The sequence below is a fragment of the Cucurbitaria berberidis genome (genome assembly GCF_010015615.1).
Source record: "Cucurbitaria berberidis CBS 394.84 unplaced genomic scaffold K460scaffold_1, whole genome shotgun sequence".
Taxonomy (NCBI): Eukaryota; Fungi; Ascomycota; class Dothideomycetes; order Pleosporales; family Cucurbitariaceae; genus Cucurbitaria; species Cucurbitaria berberidis.
The window spans coordinates 6115941-6133833 of record NW_024468935.1 but is presented as its reverse complement, the minus strand read 5'-3'; the positions used below and the strand labels follow the sequence as shown (position 1 = coordinate 6133833).

Genomic DNA, 17893 nt, shown 5'->3' with positions numbered 1-17893 from the left:
TCCGTACCTCCCGCTTCCTTTCCCTGTGCCCCATAACGCCAGAAAATGAAATTAAGAAAAAGTTCGTGGCTGTGCTATGTTGTAACGCATTAATAATTTCAAATCAAAATGTCTGATGCGGATAGCGCATTAGTACATGTCGTAATGGTATGTTGCTCGTTGAATTGTACACTGCGTGAATGCGGCTCGGTGGTCATATGTAGTCGTAGTCGTGAGAATAAGGAAAAAGGTAACGTAACCCCTTATCCAAGGAGCACTGTTTCTGTTAGCGAGGTGTAGACAAGGTACAAGTACGCCCAACTTACCTTCCCAGTTCCAATCCTTCATCACGCCCAGCCAGTGCAACCGGCCTTTGACTGTAAGGTCATAGTCCAAGTTTTCCATGCTCGAATTCGAGGTTTGCGTCTTTCTAGCTGATTCCTCTGGAACCGGAATAGACAGTGGAATTGTATGGGCTGACTTGGCATCAAGCGCCCTACGCTTAGACCCTCCATCAGGCCAGCAGAATTCGCTATCAGGTTCGAAGTCTTCGAAGAATGCTTCGAAATCACGTTTGAGCGGTGGATCGGGCGAGAAGCTATCGTCCCGCATACTGTCCATGACCGTTCGCTCGGCTGCGTTGGCATCGCGGCGTGCCCAAACCTCCTTGGTAACTTCTAAGCATTTTTCTAGGATGCCGAGTTTCATCCGCGATGACATGAGGCCCCAGCGTTCTTTGACCCAGTTGCGGTCTTCCTGATCCATTACTTCGCAGCCTGCAGCCATGAGAGGGTAAATGTGCACAATGACGGAGCGAGAGCGTGGCTCAACAGTAGCCAATTCGCAAAGTGCCCTCTTGGCAAGGACGCTTGCTGACTGCGATGGTATTTCGGGAACGGCCTGATGCAAGTAGAGCAGTGTTGCATACTGATATGCAACGGCAGTCTTGACAGAATCATGCGGGCTGGTTGTCTCATCTTCGGGATCTACAATGAATGAGGGTGGCGTCCATTCCTCAATTTGCGACTTGAGCTGCATTGCCTGTGATATTATGCTTGGTCCGTTACTTTTCGATCTTCGAACTTTCCTGACCAGGTTTGCCACGCGGCCTATGATGGGGAACAGTGTGTTTGCACATCCCATTAGAGGATCAAGAGTCGTCTCCGTTTCGCCTGTCGCGTAGATGCTTTCATGAACAGCATCAACGTCGTTTGATTCATCATCATCGGCAGAAGTCAGACGAGCGATCACGTCCATATAAATCCAGGTGTTGCAGAGAAACTTCAGACGAGTCCAGTCCTCGCCCAGCTTTGGCGTTTGACGATGTTGCACAAGGGCCTGGTTGATCAATATTTTGGCGCCCTTGATATGGTCGATCCCTGTGCTGATATGCTGGTCCCAGGATTCGGAGAAGGCGAGCACAAGTGTTGTCGAGATGGCTGCATCGAATCGCATGTTTTGCAGCCCCGCCGCTAATGCATGAACGGCATTCCGCATGTGGTCAATCCCTTGGATGCGCAGAGCGGGCATTACCGTCGACTGGTGGAACGACGTCATGGAGGCGATTGCATGATAAAGCGCCGGGCAGTCGCGCGTGAGGGGCCACACTAGGGTTCGCCATGGATTCTCTGTGGGACCATCTTTTACGGAGAGTATGCCACACGTATCTCTATCGTACCGCCGGGTGAGGGATTCTGGCGAAGTAAGGGAGAACTGCGGTTGGCTCAGAATCTTGAAATCTGGCGAGTCGGGGGACGAGCCTGAGGAACTTGAGGGTGCTGGCGAGGGTAAGCGCATGACCCAAGCTTCTGGATCGATGTTGACGCTGCGGGGTATCTCCTCGATGTCTTCGTCCATGGGTGCCGGCGGGGTCAGGCCAGTGGGCTGGTAGAATGCTTCATGTCGGGAGAGAAACGACGAGTATTCCTCTGGTGGTACATTGAGATTTGTGCCTGGTAACAGAAGGTCTACAAGGCGTGGCGACTGTCCAGAGGATACGCTTGAAGCCGTAGTAGTCTTGGTATGCATTGTGTTGATGCTGTCCTCTCTGAACAAACTTTGTGGTCCTCCGAGCGAGCTCGGCGGATAGGAATCGACTGGTGAAGTCGAGTGAGGGGCCATGTTGAAAGCTGACGACTGCTGGCCGGGATATATGGGCCCTGGCGGGAACGATGTCGACGGAAACGATGTTTGTAGTGGGAGGCCATGTAGGGCGGGGTATGAGATGGGCGTCGGCGGATAGTAGGCGGTCTGGGCTTGATTGGAGAAGGCATATTGAGGCTCGTGAAAACTGGCAGGGTGAGGGAAGTCGAAAGGTGCGGAAGTCGGGGTAGTTCCACCGTCTATGTTGTCAGAGAATTGCCAAAGATCATTCTGAGAGCGTGAGGCTTTGCGTGACTTTGCAGGTGGCTTCCCGGGGATATTGGGTTCCTCGAATGGGCGCCATTTGAAGTCCTTCTTGTAGCCTCCGCACGCCACTGCCCGTTTTGCACACTGCTGGCAGGTGGGTTTCGTCTCGTCGCATTTCAAACGCTTTGCTTTGCAGGTAATGCATCCTAAAGGCAAACATCAATACAGCGCTTTGGCCGCAAGCGACTAGGGAAGTACAAAGAAGATGGTAGCCTACCATTACGGCTCTTAGACTGCTTCCTCTTGGCCACGCCATTGGTTTGCGACGCTTTCGGGGCCTCTTTGCTCGCAGAGAGTGGTGCTTGTGGTGCTTGTGGTGGTGGAGGTGGTGGAGGCACGATCTTGGACCCGGTCGCGATGATTTGTGGAGTAGGGCCCGGCGATCGCAGCAAGAGCGAAGGCGATGGAACAGTGACAGTCGCGGCCATGTGCCAGGATTCGAGGGCAGACAGCGTGTGTCGCTGAGCCGCCTGTCGCGACCTAGACGGTCAATGTCTGTAGTATCGTCAGGAGCCAGCGTTGCAAAGACACAGCTGGACCATTTGGGGGTCGACGACAGGCCGATGGAGGGATAACGGTATCTAAAGTGGAGTTGAGGCCGGGGATGCGCCGCTAGCGCAATCAGCATCTCCAGCTAATAAACCATGTACTCACCAACAACTAGGGCAGCGTGGGGTTTCGGCAGGATCGTGCACCGGCGTGTGCAACTGAGCCCCCAATGCCTCGTATACAACCATCACCGCCTTGTACTCGTACTCGGCCCTGTACCATTCTGCACTGGCTCGAGTCCAGCTCCGCGTGACCGTATGCTCTGGAACTAGCCGTCGCCTTTCCCTTGTGCAGCCTGATCGCCGCCATCCTGCCCTATCACCCGTGGCATGGGCTTGCTCCACAAACGGCGCCGTCTTGTTTCGGGCGTCTCATGCCGAGGGAATGTTCGGGTGCGCAGAGGCAGAAGATCGGGATGGCATCTCTGACAGCTCGAGTTGGTCGGCATGGCTACGCTGGCGCAAGGGACAGCTCATGTGCGTAGGCGGCCTACTAGAGAGCAATCTCCACGGTCCACTTTGCATACTATCAGAACTCACCTGCACCTATCGACAGCCCTCTACCTCTGAAACAGCTTGTCAAGGGCGAACCTCAACCTCCAGACATCGCCATACCACAGGAGCGAGACCTCAGACATGAGACTCGTCCAGCCTGGATCCTCCTCTTTGCCTCTGCTCTGCAACGCTCTCCACTTTGGTCATGGTGTGCCTCGTTACATAAGCAGACGACAAGAACCTCTGCAACGCGTCGCTCAACGAATCAAGGCTGACCCGTTGGCAATAGCCTCGTCGACTACGTCAACATGCACCGAATCGCCCACATGCATGAAAGGGTTACCAGAGAACAAGTGGAAGACTTTGAATTCATCTGAACATGCACACGCTTGCCTTGAACGCATGAAAAGGAACCACTCCTTGTGGTGACAAGATGAGTGCTAACAACGCACTTAGTTTCCGACCTGAATAGCATAGCCGCCATCGACAGTAACAGTCTGACCATTCAGATACTGGCAGGCGACAACAAACAGAATCGCTGCGGCCATGTCCTGATCCTTCCCTGGTCGCTGAGAAGGAAGATGCTCCTTGTGCTCTTTCGGCATCTCGCTCTTCTGGTTGTCATCTCTGCTCTCCTTCGTAGTCATCTCGCTCGGGAAGACGCCCGGTGCAATGCTGTTGACACGAACCTTGATCTTGTTCTTTGCAATCTCCGAGGCGAGCAACTTGTTCAGATGGATCGTAGCGCCCTTGCTGGTGTTGTATGCGAAGTGACCCTGCGAGATCTTGATGTGGCCCGATATACTGCTGATATTGACAATGGTTCCCGAGTAGCCCTTGTGCACCTCTGTGGCTTTCTGAAGGAGAGGGAGGAATGCGGTGCTCATGAGGAAGGGGCCCACGACATTGGTCTGGTAGACGTCGAGCCACTCCTTCTCTGTGGCCGGCTCAAACACGTTCTCCTTGAACTCCTCTGCACTGTCGACACTGGTCTCGACCTTGCCAGGGGCGATGCCCGCGTTGTTCACGAGGATGCACAGGCACTTTTCGCGAGACTCGATCTCCTTCACAAGCTTCCTGTTGCATTCTCAGCAATTTGAACCCACCTCTGGGTAGTTGGTCGACTTACTCTACGCCATCTTTCTTTGATACATCGCCGACAATGGGGATGATCTCGCCAGCAATGTCCTTACCATGTACTTCGACCACCTTCTCAAGCTTCTCCTCAGTCCGTCCGACAATGTACCTATAGTGGGAGCAGTCAGCAAATGTCTCACGTGCACTTCATACATACATCTAGTCTCACGTACACCTTGGCTCCATTGACAGCGAGCGTCTGCGTGATCATCAAGCCGATGCCTGATCCTCCACCTGTGACGAGTGCGACCTTGCCCTTGACATCGAACACCGTGCTGAGCTGAAGTTCTGAGTTGTTCGTTGACATGTTGCTGTATGGTCGGTGAAGTTGATTCGTGATATAATTTGTGCCTTGTCGTGTTTGCATACGAGTTGTTGTAGAAGATGAGCGGTTTGATTGCAGTGTCAAAGTCGAATTATAGTGAGTAGCCGCTGAGAGCGCGCTGACGTCACGGGAAAAACATCGCGTTGCAGCGCGCGTCAAGGTGACGTTCGATGGTCTGAGGAACATTGCTATTTTCATAAACACAACGAATAATAGGAAAGGATTGAGCAAACAAGAAAATCCTCCAAGCTACGAAGTAAACGCAACTTGCATATGATGGGTGCATTTTAGAGACAGTAAACGGTGCCGCCAGGGCCTAACCAGCGTTCATCATTACATCATGCTCGGAAAACCATCACACGCGCTATCACGTTTTGATCATCGACCAAGGCAGCTTCATAGATATAACTTTCAAGCGTGTGCTTGAACGACGACAAATGCCGAAGAGCTCGCATCGCGTACATGCTAGTCGAAAGTCTCCTTTTGAATCATTATACGATCTAGGATCAAAGGTATGTCATAGTGCGTAAGCTCGGCCATGAGATATAGGTTGAAGCTAGATGTTCGAGACGAAGCGTCGGGAGGGAAACAATGGAGCAAAAGTCTAAATGCGTTGATACTGTGGCTTTAACATCCTAGTGTATATGTTCTGATCAAGTGTAAACTTAGCTCCGAAGTCGTGCGTGATACTAGTTGACTTGGAGTCGGTGTGAGATTCGTTATGCCTGTTACATGTTGGTGCCTCTGTTCCAGGTTCCTCCTAGCTACCAATGTACTGGCAGGCCATCGTAAATCTACTCTCAAACTTAATATAATCAGTGGAACTTCGCTTGCACCGCCCCATACCTCACTCCATCCACCTTGAGTTCAAACACCAACCCAGCACTCTCAATCCGCATGTCGAGAGTAAAGTCTAGATTATCAAACTCCACACCCTTTGTCGTCGTCAATCGCGTAAACAAGCTCTTTGGCACAGTATTCAAATCAGTCGTTAGGGTACACACGTTGATGAGGCCTTTGCGGAACGAGTCAGGTGAGGTGTCGGCATCGCAGGCAATGAGGTCGTCTTCAACGATGAGGGATTGCCCGGGCCGGAAGTTGCGCGTGTAATGGAAGGATATGGGTGTCGATTCGGAGACTTGTGCGCCCTAGCAGGGAATTAGTATCGGTGACGGGGGCGGGATGGATGAGTGTGAAGTTACCTTTGCGATGTGCCATTGCATCCTGTCGCTTACCATCCATCGTTCCCAGAGTGGACTCCAGTACCGATCAGAAATCGGATGCTTCGCTTCGTCGAACACAGTCGCATAGCTCGTCCCGTAGTGCCATCGCGATCTCCTGCTAATCACCATGTTGCCTTCTAACCCTCTCAGCACTGCGCCCCTAACTACTGCTGTCCAAGCGTGTATGGGATGGTAGATTTCGACTGACTGCGGCGCGCTTAGTGCAATTGCGTGCGTTGGTCTTTCAGTATACGGCGGCGGAGGCGCACTATTGAAGTGTGACTTCATCCGACCATACAGATAGTTGCTCTGTCCGAAGCCACCGACTAGAACGATACCACACACTAGGCCGCCTTTTGCACGTATGCTATTGACTTGGCCTTCTACTAAGTGTATAACCTCCTGTACAACGGGGTCAAATATCTCTTTCACTTGTTCAGCACTCATGATCAAGAAGCCCGAATCCAGCCCTGCCTCCTCGTCATCAGGCAGGCCAGGGAAGGGAACGTTCACCTCGGCATGTTCTTCCTCGTTGAAATTCCGCTTCACGAATTCTTCAAAGTACTTCAAGCCCATGTTCCAAGTCTTCGCTTTTTTCTCGCGCATCCAGTTATACCGTTCGGTTCCTATTCGCTGCTTGACGTGGTCTTCGAAACGGTAGTTGAGGAATGCTGAGCCACACCTACATTCACAGTACGAATTAGTATGTGTCGTGATTGCATTACGTATCGTCAAAGTTCACTTACAACCCACCAGTGCCAACAGCGCTCTCTTCGACGCGGAGAGGATTAAGCTGAGTGATCTTGTATGCTATCAAGTCGACAGTACCGCCACCTACATTTGTCAGTCAAATCCTTAATTGGCGTTCAGTTTCAATGCGACCTACCAGCATCGCATACGACGAAGTTATCCCCAATTTGCAGATGATTTGGCTGTATGGCTTTCAGTGTATACACCGCCGCAGCTTCAGGCTCCGATATGAGCTTCAAGTCATGACGGTTCCCCATCCCTGCTTTCTCTGCTGCCTTCAACGTGGCATGCTTCGCCGAATCCGACCATACCGCAGGCACAGTAAGTACGAATTGAACCTTGGTCATGCCCATGAAGGTCTCGCCATATCTTCTTGTCAATGTCTCCATTGTATGTTTGTATATCTGCGAAAGATAATCCGAGGCAGCTTCCATGACGGTCTTCTCGTACTTGCGGAGCTGCGCAGCCGTTTCGAGCGGCGATACGAAATGGGGTAGCTTTTGGTTTCGGTCGAGGAACAGTTTTATGCAACGAAGACGCGTGTCTTCCGGCTTGAACTGAAATCCCCATTTGATAGTCTGTGCTGGCTTTGCGGATGCATCGAGCGAGGAGCTGGAGCCATTATGGGCGGGAGTTCCTGTGTAGCCGATTTCGGTGGGGACTTTGTCGGAAGTGATTCCTAAGTATAATCGTGAGCTTGCAGCGCGCCATGGTTCAGTTGTTGGACAGCGTACCGTTCCCGCCCGGCCATGTCTTTATGATGTCTATATCGTCTGGAGTCGCGCTGTAAACAGCGGCCACACCTAGTGGAGATCAGCACCCTAGCTTTCCAACCATGGACCACCAAATGCCTGTTACCTACCGCTGTATGTTGTACCAAAGTCTACGCCTACAATCAGCCTATCCTGGGCTGCGCTAGGTTTTAGGGCGCTGCCTGCGCCTGTCGCGATGCTGGCATTGGTGCCTGGATCGAACGCATAGGGGATATTGCTCCCCCGGGTCGGAAACGTGCCTTCCATCCTCTAGCGATATCGAGTCTTGCACACAGTAGGCTGTTGTTGCCGATTCGCTCGTCGCGTGTCGTCTGGAGGCGGGGCTGAATGTGCAAATGAGCGGGAGACAGTCATGGAGACGCGATTGCGAGTGGGAAGGTCGTCGAGGTCATCGATGTGTCTGCCTGAAAGGCATTGAACAATTCAGGCACCGGCGAAGTGCGCCGTGTATGGTTGAAGCCTGGCGTCCAGCGGTGCGATGCATGGCAGGCTTCCAGCTGTAGCTCGGATGATCATCAGCCACGCGAGGCTGCAGTATCGTATCAGCCCCGCAGTCGTTTCGCGCTGTCATAATCCTCGAAGCCCCCAGCGAGAGTTGTACACTCTCGCGAACTAGGGAAGCTTATTCGAGGTGTGAAGTTCATGCGATGGTTATCTTTCCGAGATGAGACCCTGGAATCGGAACGCTCGGTCACAGCTATAACAGGTATGACTGGCGAAAGAAAGAGCTCTGGTAGGCGTCACCCGTCTAGGACATTGACTTGGCTGCTATCATCCCTCGACGGTTGTTGACAAGCGTAGATCTTTCCAGTCGCCTCGGCGTGAAGCGCGGTGCAAAGCTTATTGCGAAGACATCGAAGCCCATTTCCGATACTATTAGCACCCCACCGAAAGCTGCGATAGCTGCTCCCAATGCAAAAAAGGACGAGTTGCCCCGTCGGAGGAACCCCTTCAATGACATGCTCCGGCAACGGAGTGGAGAAGCAGCAGACGATGGCAGAGATACGATGACCTCGCCCTCGGAACGAGAGCCTGATCATGAAGCTCGTCCTCCCCAAGCAGCCAAAGACACGGGAGGAAAAGTAGCAGAGCTAGAGAGGGCTTTGGCAGGAGCAAGGCAAGAGCAGGATTTGTTGAGAGAAGAGCTAGAGAAGACCAGACAGCAAGGGCAGACATGTCAAGATACAATTGAACAGCTAAGGCACCAGCTCGCTGAGACACAACGAAAGGCGGACATCGCTCCCTCCCGTATATCAGCCGAGCATGAACAAGACAACCAAGTCCGCCGGTCCTCTGATCGTTCAGGAGATGACGTGTTTCGACAAAATTACGAACTGCGCTACAGACTCGTGCAAGTGCAAGAACAGCTAGTGGCCCAAGACGCCATGTACCGCGACCAGCTCGAGCGAGGAGCATCACAACATGACGAGGCAGAATGGAACGAGCTACGCTCCCGTCTTCACGCCACCGAGAAAGAATCGCAAGAGAGGCTCCAGCAGCTCCTGTCTCTCAAATCTAGTATCTCTTCCCTCACACGCGTGGACTCGCAGACCACGGACAACGAACTTGCGGAGTCATTCTCGCAGCTCGCACATCGTGTTCGAGAATGGGTGATTACGAACTTCAGACGGTCCAAATTGAATCTTGATAATATCCCAGCGGAGACTGTGAATGTCCTCAAGGCTGTAACCCCTGACTATGCGCTTGTTGGCGGTACGGATAGACTCGCGTTGTATCAAGCAGTCGTAACGAACAAGCTCATGGAGATTTTTCAAGAACCCTTCGTCGTTGGACTGCCGGAGACGGGTCCCCTGGCAGCATTTCGACAATGTGCTCAATTTATCCACGGTGCTGGACCTGAGTATAGCGAGTGGAGACGAGTAACGATTCGTGTAATGGGGAAGAACAGCAACGTGAATCACGCACGCAATGAAGGAAGAGCGGGTGTGTTGCACCGACTGGCTGGGGACGTTGGACATCTACTGTTCACTTTGACGTCTGTCAGCATCACATCGGGTGCGCAAGCAGGGCTGATGGGTATCTTCAATGCTGCTGCGGATCTGCAACATACCCTCGCGCTCCAGAAGGCGCAATATCAGTTGCTCTTTTTTCATAACGAGGAAGGGCAACCTACCCACTTTGACAGTCGAAGGATGGAGCCTGTCAACGACCTGGACACTGTGTTGGACGAGGACGGCGACACGCTCATAGAGCGAAGGGTCCTCTTCTGCGTGTTCCCGTGCCTAGAGAAGTTCGGCGATGAATGGGGTGAGCATCCAGACACGAGCAATGTTCTTCTGAAGGCCAGAGTATGTTGTGGCGTCGAATAATATTGGCGAGGCCTATGGTAACTAATGTAGACTATGTGTGGGTTGTGCCAAAGGCTCGTGCTCAGTCAGGTCTTGTACAGGTGCTTCGAGGAGCAGACGAGACCAAAGAAAAGGAGCCAAAGGCGATAGCGCCACGGTCCAAAGGACGGCCGCACAAGACGTGCAATGCCGATATGGAGGTCGCGGGCAGTTCAATCTTCGCACGTAGACTAATCGACACAGTATTGAGGAATAACTCGTGGCAATTTAAGAATGTGCGGTCTTCAGGGAGAAGTCGGGATATTGGAACGCGACGAAAGAAAGGGTCATTGATGTTTACTCAGCCACACCCAATCATGAACTATTCGTCTGCGTCATCGTCATCACCTTGAACGTCCATAACTCGTTCGCCAGCTTTTTCGAGCGCTCGGCGACTCCAGACACGTACACCTTTATAAACCGCCTATTAAGCTTTAGTAACTGCCTAATCAATTTGCAGACAACTTCAATACGTACCGCGAGGAATGTGCCTACGCCGATCAGGATGATGATCCAACTGACCTGCTCATACCGATCGCGACCGGTCGTACGACCACGACCGCCTCCAATCCTGAAGTAGGAAAGCGGACTGGCTATTAGAACTTTTACAAAACCAAGCACACCCATACTGGCGAAGCCTTTCGCAAAGTGCTCATACCAGGTACTTGGCTCATCATCTTCATAGTGAGAGGAGTAACTAGATCTTGACCAGCTAGACCATGGCGTGAGGTAACTCCATGGGTCCAAATACAAGTTGATGATAGGATCAGCGAAGAATCCGAGGAAGAAGACTATCAAAATTAGAATCAATGCTGTCAAGGTTATCTGAGCAGCTGCAATGTCATTAGCATCTTCTATTTTTTGTGAACAGAGCAGTACGCATCGACTTACCAACACTGCCAATGAATCGTCCAGCGCCCAAGCGCGCAAGTCGGTACTTGAAGCCACAGGTAGGACACTGCCAGTAGTTTCTCCGTCCATAATCGGGATCGGCATGGCGCCACGCCTGCAGACAAGCTTCGTGAACATATTTCGAGGAGCCTTTGCACAAACACGGCCGGATCAGGCGCCCGCTATCGTCTTCGTAGACAACGTTGGATGACTGCAGGAAGCTGGGGAGATTCTGCGAAGGGACATTGAAGGTAGGCTGAACAGTCTCAAGACAAATCCTGCACTGCCTGGGTGGCCAATGTGTACGCCTGGATCGTGTGCTTTGTCCTGCCGAAGGAGTTTCGCCAGTGGCTGAGGTGCTTGATGGCTGAGGCTGAGATTGCGATGAAGATGACCCGGACGAAGGCGTTGCATGTGAAGGTTCGTTCTTGGGCATATCGTCGGGCCAGTACCAGCCTGGCATAGCCTGGAACCCAGAGGAAGCAGACATGTTGTGTTGAAGGTTGATGTTCGCGCGGAAGCTTGACGGAGGTTAATGCGAATCTTACCGGGAAGGAAGCATGGGACAAATATAGTGATGTGATTATTCAGGAAGCCGCGGAGAAGACATTCGCCAACTTAAGAGTCTCGGTAGCGCGGAGCATGTTCCAGCACAGCCTCCTAATTCTTTGAGTGGCACAAAAGACACGGTGGCAGACACGGCAGAGGCGTGGACAAAAAGCGGTTGTAGAAAGTCAAAGAATCGAAGGTCAAAGGTTCCAAGTTGGAAGGCGCCCGGAGGCAGAGTATGGCCGATTGCCGATATGGCTTGGCACCTTGCGACGAAGCTCCGTAGCCTGGAGCTCCAGCTCAGATCGCCTTTAGTATTCGCGCTTATCCACCACCCCGCTACATCTCTGTCTACTTCGTCGAGTTGACCTTCTCCTATCCATTCGATCGATCACTCACACTCGACCATGGCGGACAGATATTCGTTCTCGCTCACCACATTCTCGCCCAGGTAAGCGTTGCTCCACAGCAGTGGTACATGCGAGGTGTTTGCTAACTTGTTTGCGTAGCGGCAAGCTGGTACAGATAGGTATGCACATTCTATGATCCGAAAGGTCGCCCAGTCTGTATTTGAACGGGTTCTGATTGATACATAGAGTATGCCTTAAACGCCGTCAACCAAGGTGTTACCTCTCTGGGCATTAAGGGTATGTTGCGTCCTACACTGGGCATAAAACCTAGATCATTGCTCATCGCTTGTACTAGCTACCAATGGAATTGTCCTCGCAACCGAGAAGAAGTCGTCATCACCGCTCATCGACTCGCAATCCTCGTCGAAGATCAGCCTCATAACCCCAAACATCGGCATGGTTTACTCTGGAATGGGCCCCGACTACCGTGTTCTCGTCGACAAGGCTCGCAAGGTCTCACACACCGGCTACAAGCGCGTATACAACGAGTATCCACCCACGAGGATATTAGTCCAGGATGTGGCGCGCGTGATGCAGGAGGCTACACAGTCGGGTGGTGTTCGGCCGTATGGTGTTAGTCTGCTCATCGCAGGCTGGGATGATGGCATTGAGCCAGAGGCGGAGGAGGGCAAGAGCGAGGAGCAGATAAGTGAAGAGAAGAAGAAAGTGAGCGGCAAGACCGGTGGCATCCTGAAAGGTGGCCCCAGCCTGTACCAAGTCGACCCTAGCGGTAGCTACTTTCCGTGGAAAGCGACAGCGATCGGCAAGAGCGCGACGAGTGCGAAGACGTTCCTGGAGAAGCGGTACACCGAGGGTTTAGAGCTGGAGGACGCGATCCACATCGCTCTTCTTACTTTGAAGGAGACAATAGAGGGAGAAATGAATGGCGAGACGGTCGAGATCGGCATTGTGGGCCCGCCAGAGGACCGTCTGCTTGGTTTCGAGGGAGTTGAGGGAGCAGTCGGCCCGCGGTTCCGGAAGCTGAGCCCTTCGGAGGTCGAGGACTACCTGACCAATCTGTAGAGAACAAGTCTATTCGTGTGGTCAAACTACAGTACCGGCGTGTAGTCAGGGTAGCATGTCAGAGTGAGTTGCGGCGCTATGCGGGTTCGCCATCGGGAAGTAGAAGACATGGACGACTTATGTAGCAATTATGAAAATAACGCCTTCAAACGCACAATACTCCTAGCTTCTTCACTTTGTCTCGTGTGTAAACAATTCTCATTTTTATTACTTACCAGGCTGATACGCTTAGGTGCACTTGCTGTCAGGCTGTAATATCACTCAACTCGGCTAGCGCGGTCTTCCCTTACCTTTGGAACCCAGCCTCTTCTACCTCGATCAAGCTCGCAGCCATACACATGTTGCCATCACTTGCTGCGATGAATCCGCCTGAAGAGAACACTGACGATGGAGGCACCCTCACAGCTGGATCGACCGATGAGCCGTTCCGTTTACGGCCATACCAGGCTGAAATGGTCGAAGAGAGCCTAAAGTCGAACATCATCGTCGTCATGGATACTGGCAGCGGGAAGACGCACATGTACTTGTTCCAGACTATTCTTTCACCTCAGAGTGCTGATATGATGCCAGTGCTATCGACCGCACAAGAGCGGAACTGGAGACTTGCCAGCCTGACCAGGTGCGGATATCTACACATTCCATCCTAAGCTAGTACTTGTCTAATGGAACCAAGCTGGTATGGTTTCTTGCACCTACAGTCACTCTATGCGAACAGCAGTATGAAGTCTTCCGATCCAACTTGCCTGCTTATGGCATTCAGCTACTTTGTGGAAAGGACGGCATCGATCATTGGACCGAGCAGAGTATTTGGGACGCAGTGCTGCACGGCGTTCGCATCGTTTTATCAACGCATCAGGTGCTACTGGATGCTCTCACCCATGGTTTCGTCAAAATGGGAAAGCTAGCTCTACTCATATTCGATGAGGGTACGACTACTATTGAACTCACGGTATTCTCATAGCTCATATGTACATAGCGCATCACTGTACTCTGAAGCATCCTGCTCGCCTCATCATGTCCGAATGTAAGTAACCCTAGTTTACGAATTGCATGCAAGACATATACTGACTTTGTACCTTAATTTCTAGTCTACACTAATCGAGTAGAAGGCGGTTGCAGTTCGCTACCCAAAGTTCTAGGCTTGAGTGCAAGCCCGGTAAAGACGGCAAGAGCAACTGTGCAAGATCTTCAGTAAATTATTCTTCCATCATTGCAGAATTCTCCTGATGAGAGTAGGCAAATTGAGCAAAATCTGCACGCCACTGCTAAAACACCAAAGGTCCATCGATCAGACCTTATTCGATACGTTCACAAACCCGAACTTGTTCAGGTTAGCTACCGCGCCGAACCACTGAACGAAACACGCTCCCATTTACTCCTTGCACTCGAGAGCGCATTTGCTAACTATGATCTCATGACCGACCCATATGTTGTGGACCTGTTAGCAAAACAACATGACGGGTACGACACCTCTAAACAACTGCAGAAGACTCTTATAAGTCGAAAGACGTATTGTAGTGATCAACTGAGAACCCTTATTTCCAAAGCGAAAAATATGGCACAAGAACTAGGGATATCGGCTATGGAATGGTATCTGCATCAGTGCATGACACAATTTGAGGCAATGGTCCACGCCTCCGATCAGCAACTGTTCGACTCGTCTGTGGATGAAAAGCGACACCTCCTAAATATCCTCGAACGGCTTCCATTCTCTAGCTTTACGCTTGCTCCACCGATGTCTTTAGACAATATCTCACAGAAAGTGTCGAGACTTGTTGACATATTGGCTGCCGAAGCCCATAATAATTCAGGATTCACGGGTCTTGTTTTCGTCGAGCAGCGCGTGTGGGTAGCTGCCCTTGCCGAGATTCTTTGTGTTCACCCACGGACGAGAGAACTGTTCCAGGTTGGTTCTTTCATCGGAACTTCACAATCCGGCAAACGCAAAGCAAGCATTGCCAGTTTTCCTGAGCCCAAAAATCAACAAACCACTCTCGAGGACTTCCGCGCGGGCAGAACGAACTTGATCCTTACAACGAGTGTACTCGAGGAAGGCATTGATGTGTCCAGTTGCCATCTAGTCATCTGCTTCGAGCCGCCCAAGAACCTGAAAAGTTTTGTACAGCGACGCGGTAGAGCGAGAAAACAGGAATCAAAGTATTTCATTTTCACCTCTGATACTGGGAGTGTACCATCATCCGGGTCGTGGCAGTCGCTGGAAGCAGAAATGAAAGCGACATACGAGAACGACATGCGAAATTTCGAGCAGGCAGAAAAGGACAAGCGACAATACGAAGATGGGGAACGCTTTTTCGAGGTCCCTAGTACTGGGTAAGTCTGCTTAGGCTAGCCTTCGGGCTAACCGGATTTGTTTGCTTGCGTGCTACTTGGAGCAAACTAACGCGACCATGCACTAACTTTTGTCCCAGTGCACTGCTGACGCTCGACAACGCTTTTCAGCATCTCAACCATTTCTGCGCTTCACTGGGGTCGGGGGCGTTCGTTAATACAGCTCCGCAATTTGAATTTCTGGACGAGCAACTTGGTCAAACCACCGCAAGAGTCATACTTCCCACCTCGATCGATTCTACAGTTAGGTCTGCCCAGAGCTTAAAGAGCTGGAGAACAGAACGAATGGCCATTAGGGATGCAGCATTTGAGGCATACAAAGCCTTGTATCTTGCTGGCCTAGTGAATGACAATCTGCTTCCTGCGCGACATCAAGCGAATGAACAGGCTGCACAATCTGGCCTTTCAGATCCCAGGCCGTCCGTGGTAGCGGTGTCGCCAACCTTCGATCCTTGGCCATCAATTGCTCGATGCCAGCAGAATAATCCTCACGTGTGGCATCGTACCCTGCTTGAGGTGCGCCCATCCGAAGAAGAGCCAATGCGTATGATACTACTGACGCCAGGTCTTATACCCTCAATCCCAGAGATCCTGCTATATTGGAACGAGACAAAGCGGTATATGGTGAAGAGCTCATCGCTGCCTGACATAACTTTAACTGACTCTGAAATCCGATTACTGCGCTCGATCACCTGGAAGGTCCTTCAGTCCGTACTCTATATGGAGAACGACACATACGATTTCTTGTGGTTACTTGCACCATGCAACCCAACAGGCCGCACCTTGAGTAGCAATGCACTTTCTAACTGGCATAATTCAACCGAAGGTGAACAGTCAGCCCTAGAGCTTACGATAGGAGGCTGTAATGTTCCAGCAGACTGGGGCCTCGTGACACATCAAGGTCGGAAATACATATTGAAAACTCTCAATGTATCTCGGCCTCAATACACGTCAGCTGTAGAAGAAACTCAACTCCAGGCAATCCGGTTACCCAAACGACGAGACTTCCTTCATCCAGTGCCAGACAACGAGCGCGAGAACGAGGCATACACGAGAAGCGAGAACCTTTCAGCTTCTGAATGCATCGTGGGGAAGCTTCCTGCTTCTTACTCTATCTTTGCGCTTCTGTTTCCCTCAATATTGCACAGATTCGAGGTACACATGATCGCAGAGGCAGCCAGAACAACACTGCTAAAGCCTATATCGTTCAGATCGGCAGACTTGCCAATCATTGTCACTGCACTTACTTCGTCTGCAACCGGCGAAGAAGACAACTATGAAAGACTCGAGTTCCTTGGAGATACCATTTTGAAGTTCATTGCCTCAGTGCACCTAATGGCAGACAACCTTACTTGGCCAGAAAGCTTCCTTACCGGAAAGAAAAGCAAAATCGTTAGCAATGCGTTCCTGGCCCGAGCAGCGTTGGCTTCTGGTCTTGACCAATTCATCATCACTAAACGCTTTACCGGGGCAAAGTGGAGGGCCAAATGTATTAACCAGGTTCTAACTGACAGCAGGTCTCCGTCAAAGGAAGAAAAGTCCTCAAAACTGGTTGCCGATGTAGTTGAATCGCTCATCGGTGCTTCGTATGTGGTCGGTGGCCTTCCCAAGGCATTCGCTTGCATCCAAACATTGTTACCGCTGGAAGATTGGATACCCATTCCGGAAGCCGATCAAGCACTCTACGAAGCGGCCCCTACCCAAGACACGATAAATAGCTTAGCCATCGTAGAGAGTCTGGTAGGATACAAATTTACGAAGAAGGCATTACTCTTCGATGCCCTTACCCATGCATCGTACACTGGGCCCGCTGCACATTGCTCCTACGAACGATTAGAATTCCTGGGCGATGCTGTCCTCGACTACATCGTCACGAAGAGGCTCTTCGAGTCGAAACTCTCGCATCACACAATGCATCTTATAAGATCGGCGATAGTCACTGGCTCTTTCCTTACCTACAGTATGTTCGAAACGACAGTACAAGACGAGACCACCAACAAGTCGACTATGCAACCAGAGGTACACCATCGAGCTCTATGGCAGTTCCTTAGATCCGGAAATCAACAACTCGTTGCCGCGAGAGACATCGCTCTGAATCACCACATGAATGCCAGAGAGCAGATAGTTGCAGCACTAGAGCATGATGCAACATTTCCATGGCATCTCCTCGCTCTCATCGATGCGCCAAAGTTCCTCTCTGATATCGTAGAGAGCGTCATAGGCGCCATATACGTGGATTCTCATGGCAGTATTCCTGCCTGCGAAGTGTTTGTCCGCCGGCTGGGTATTGTCGACTGCGTCGACCGTATCGTGCGTGATCAAGTTGACGTCACACACCCAAAGGTGCGCTTGGGCATTCTTGCCGTGGAGAAGAACGTTAAATACGTTCAGGTCAAGCACGATCAAGGTGACGATGTGAGCATGAACAAGATGTATCGGTGCCAAATCATAGTAGGGGGGGAGAGCGTCGGGGGTATAGTCGAGGGACTGAAGAGGTGGAGCGCTGAGACAATCGCTGCCTGGAAGGCGGTCGGGATACTCGAGAGGGGGGTAGATGCCGTGATGGAGGATAGTGAAGAGGATGACGTGTTTTTCGATTCCGAAGAAGGCGGCGGTGTCATGGTGGAAGACTAGTCTTGAGTCAGTCGACGACAACGCATGCGGCGTAGCTGAAACGCAGTCTA

General features: G+C 51.5%; 7 protein-coding genes across 7 annotated transcripts; 3 read left to right on the top strand and 4 right to left on the bottom strand.

Moving 5' to 3' along the window:
• Positions 1 to 242: 242 nt before the first annotated feature.
• Positions 243 to 2816, bottom strand: K460DRAFT_401815 (uncharacterized protein; the record flags this gene model as incomplete). Its single annotated transcript, XM_040936463.1, has 3 exons — positions 243 to 256; positions 306 to 2534; positions 2606 to 2816. The coding sequence occupies 3 exons, from the start codon at positions 2814 to 2816 to the stop codon at positions 243 to 245; spliced, it is 2454 nt and encodes an 817-aa protein (XP_040794369.1).
• Positions 2817 to 3397: 581 nt separating this feature from the next.
• On the bottom strand, positions 3398 to 5128 carry K460DRAFT_362550 (NAD(P)-binding protein). Its single transcript, XM_040932663.1, has 3 exons — positions 4742 to 5128; positions 4561 to 4677; positions 3398 to 4508 (listed from the first exon to the last, which is right to left on the bottom strand). The coding sequence occupies exons 1-3, from the start codon at positions 5077 to 5079 to the stop codon at positions 3884 to 3886; spliced, it is 1080 nt and encodes a 359-aa protein (XP_040794368.1). The 5' UTR covers positions 5080 to 5128; the 3' UTR covers positions 3398 to 3883.
• A 580-nt stretch (positions 5129 to 5708) lies between these two features.
• Positions 5709 to 7885, bottom strand: K460DRAFT_272149 (actin-like ATPase domain-containing protein; the record flags this gene model as incomplete). Its single annotated transcript, XM_040927775.1, has 6 exons — positions 5709 to 6041; positions 6096 to 6798; positions 6863 to 6950; positions 7003 to 7545; positions 7601 to 7669; positions 7729 to 7885. The coding sequence occupies 6 exons, from the start codon at positions 7883 to 7885 to the stop codon at positions 5709 to 5711; spliced, it is 1893 nt and encodes a 630-aa protein (XP_040794367.1).
• A 462-nt stretch (positions 7886 to 8347) lies between these two features.
• On the top strand, positions 8348 to 9969 carry K460DRAFT_401812 (uncharacterized protein; the record flags this gene model as incomplete). Its single annotated transcript, XM_040936462.1, has 2 exons — positions 8348 to 8372; positions 8441 to 9969. The coding sequence occupies 2 exons, from the start codon at positions 8348 to 8350 to the stop codon at positions 9967 to 9969; spliced, it is 1554 nt and encodes a 517-aa protein (XP_040794366.1).
• A 340-nt stretch (positions 9970 to 10309) lies between these two features.
• Positions 10310 to 11368, bottom strand: K460DRAFT_401811 (uncharacterized protein; the record flags this gene model as incomplete). The annotated part of the gene is made up of 3 exons (XM_040936461.1): positions 10310 to 10411; positions 10465 to 10820; positions 10879 to 11368. 3 exons carry the CDS (start codon positions 11366 to 11368, stop codon positions 10310 to 10312), a joined length of 948 nt encoding a protein of 315 aa, XP_040794365.1.
• A 356-nt stretch (positions 11369 to 11724) lies between these two features.
• K460DRAFT_325036 (N-terminal nucleophile aminohydrolase) lies at positions 11725 to 12945 on the top strand. The gene is made up of 4 exons (XM_040930584.1): positions 11725 to 11878; positions 11937 to 11956; positions 12024 to 12074; positions 12133 to 12945. The coding sequence occupies exons 1-4, from the start codon at positions 11835 to 11837 to the stop codon at positions 12858 to 12860; spliced, it is 843 nt and encodes a 280-aa protein (XP_040794364.1). The 5' UTR covers positions 11725 to 11834; the 3' UTR covers positions 12861 to 12945.
• A 274-nt stretch (positions 12946 to 13219) lies between these two features.
• On the top strand, positions 13220 to 17843 carry K460DRAFT_373721 (P-loop containing nucleoside triphosphate hydrolase protein; the record flags this gene model as incomplete). Its single annotated transcript, XM_040934604.1, has 7 exons — positions 13220 to 13380; positions 13431 to 13479; positions 13534 to 13786; positions 13837 to 13884; positions 13949 to 14051; positions 14097 to 15191; positions 15290 to 17843. 7 exons carry the CDS (start codon positions 13220 to 13222, stop codon positions 17841 to 17843), a joined length of 4263 nt encoding a protein of 1420 aa, XP_040794363.1.
• Positions 17844 to 17893: the final 50 nt, after the last annotated feature.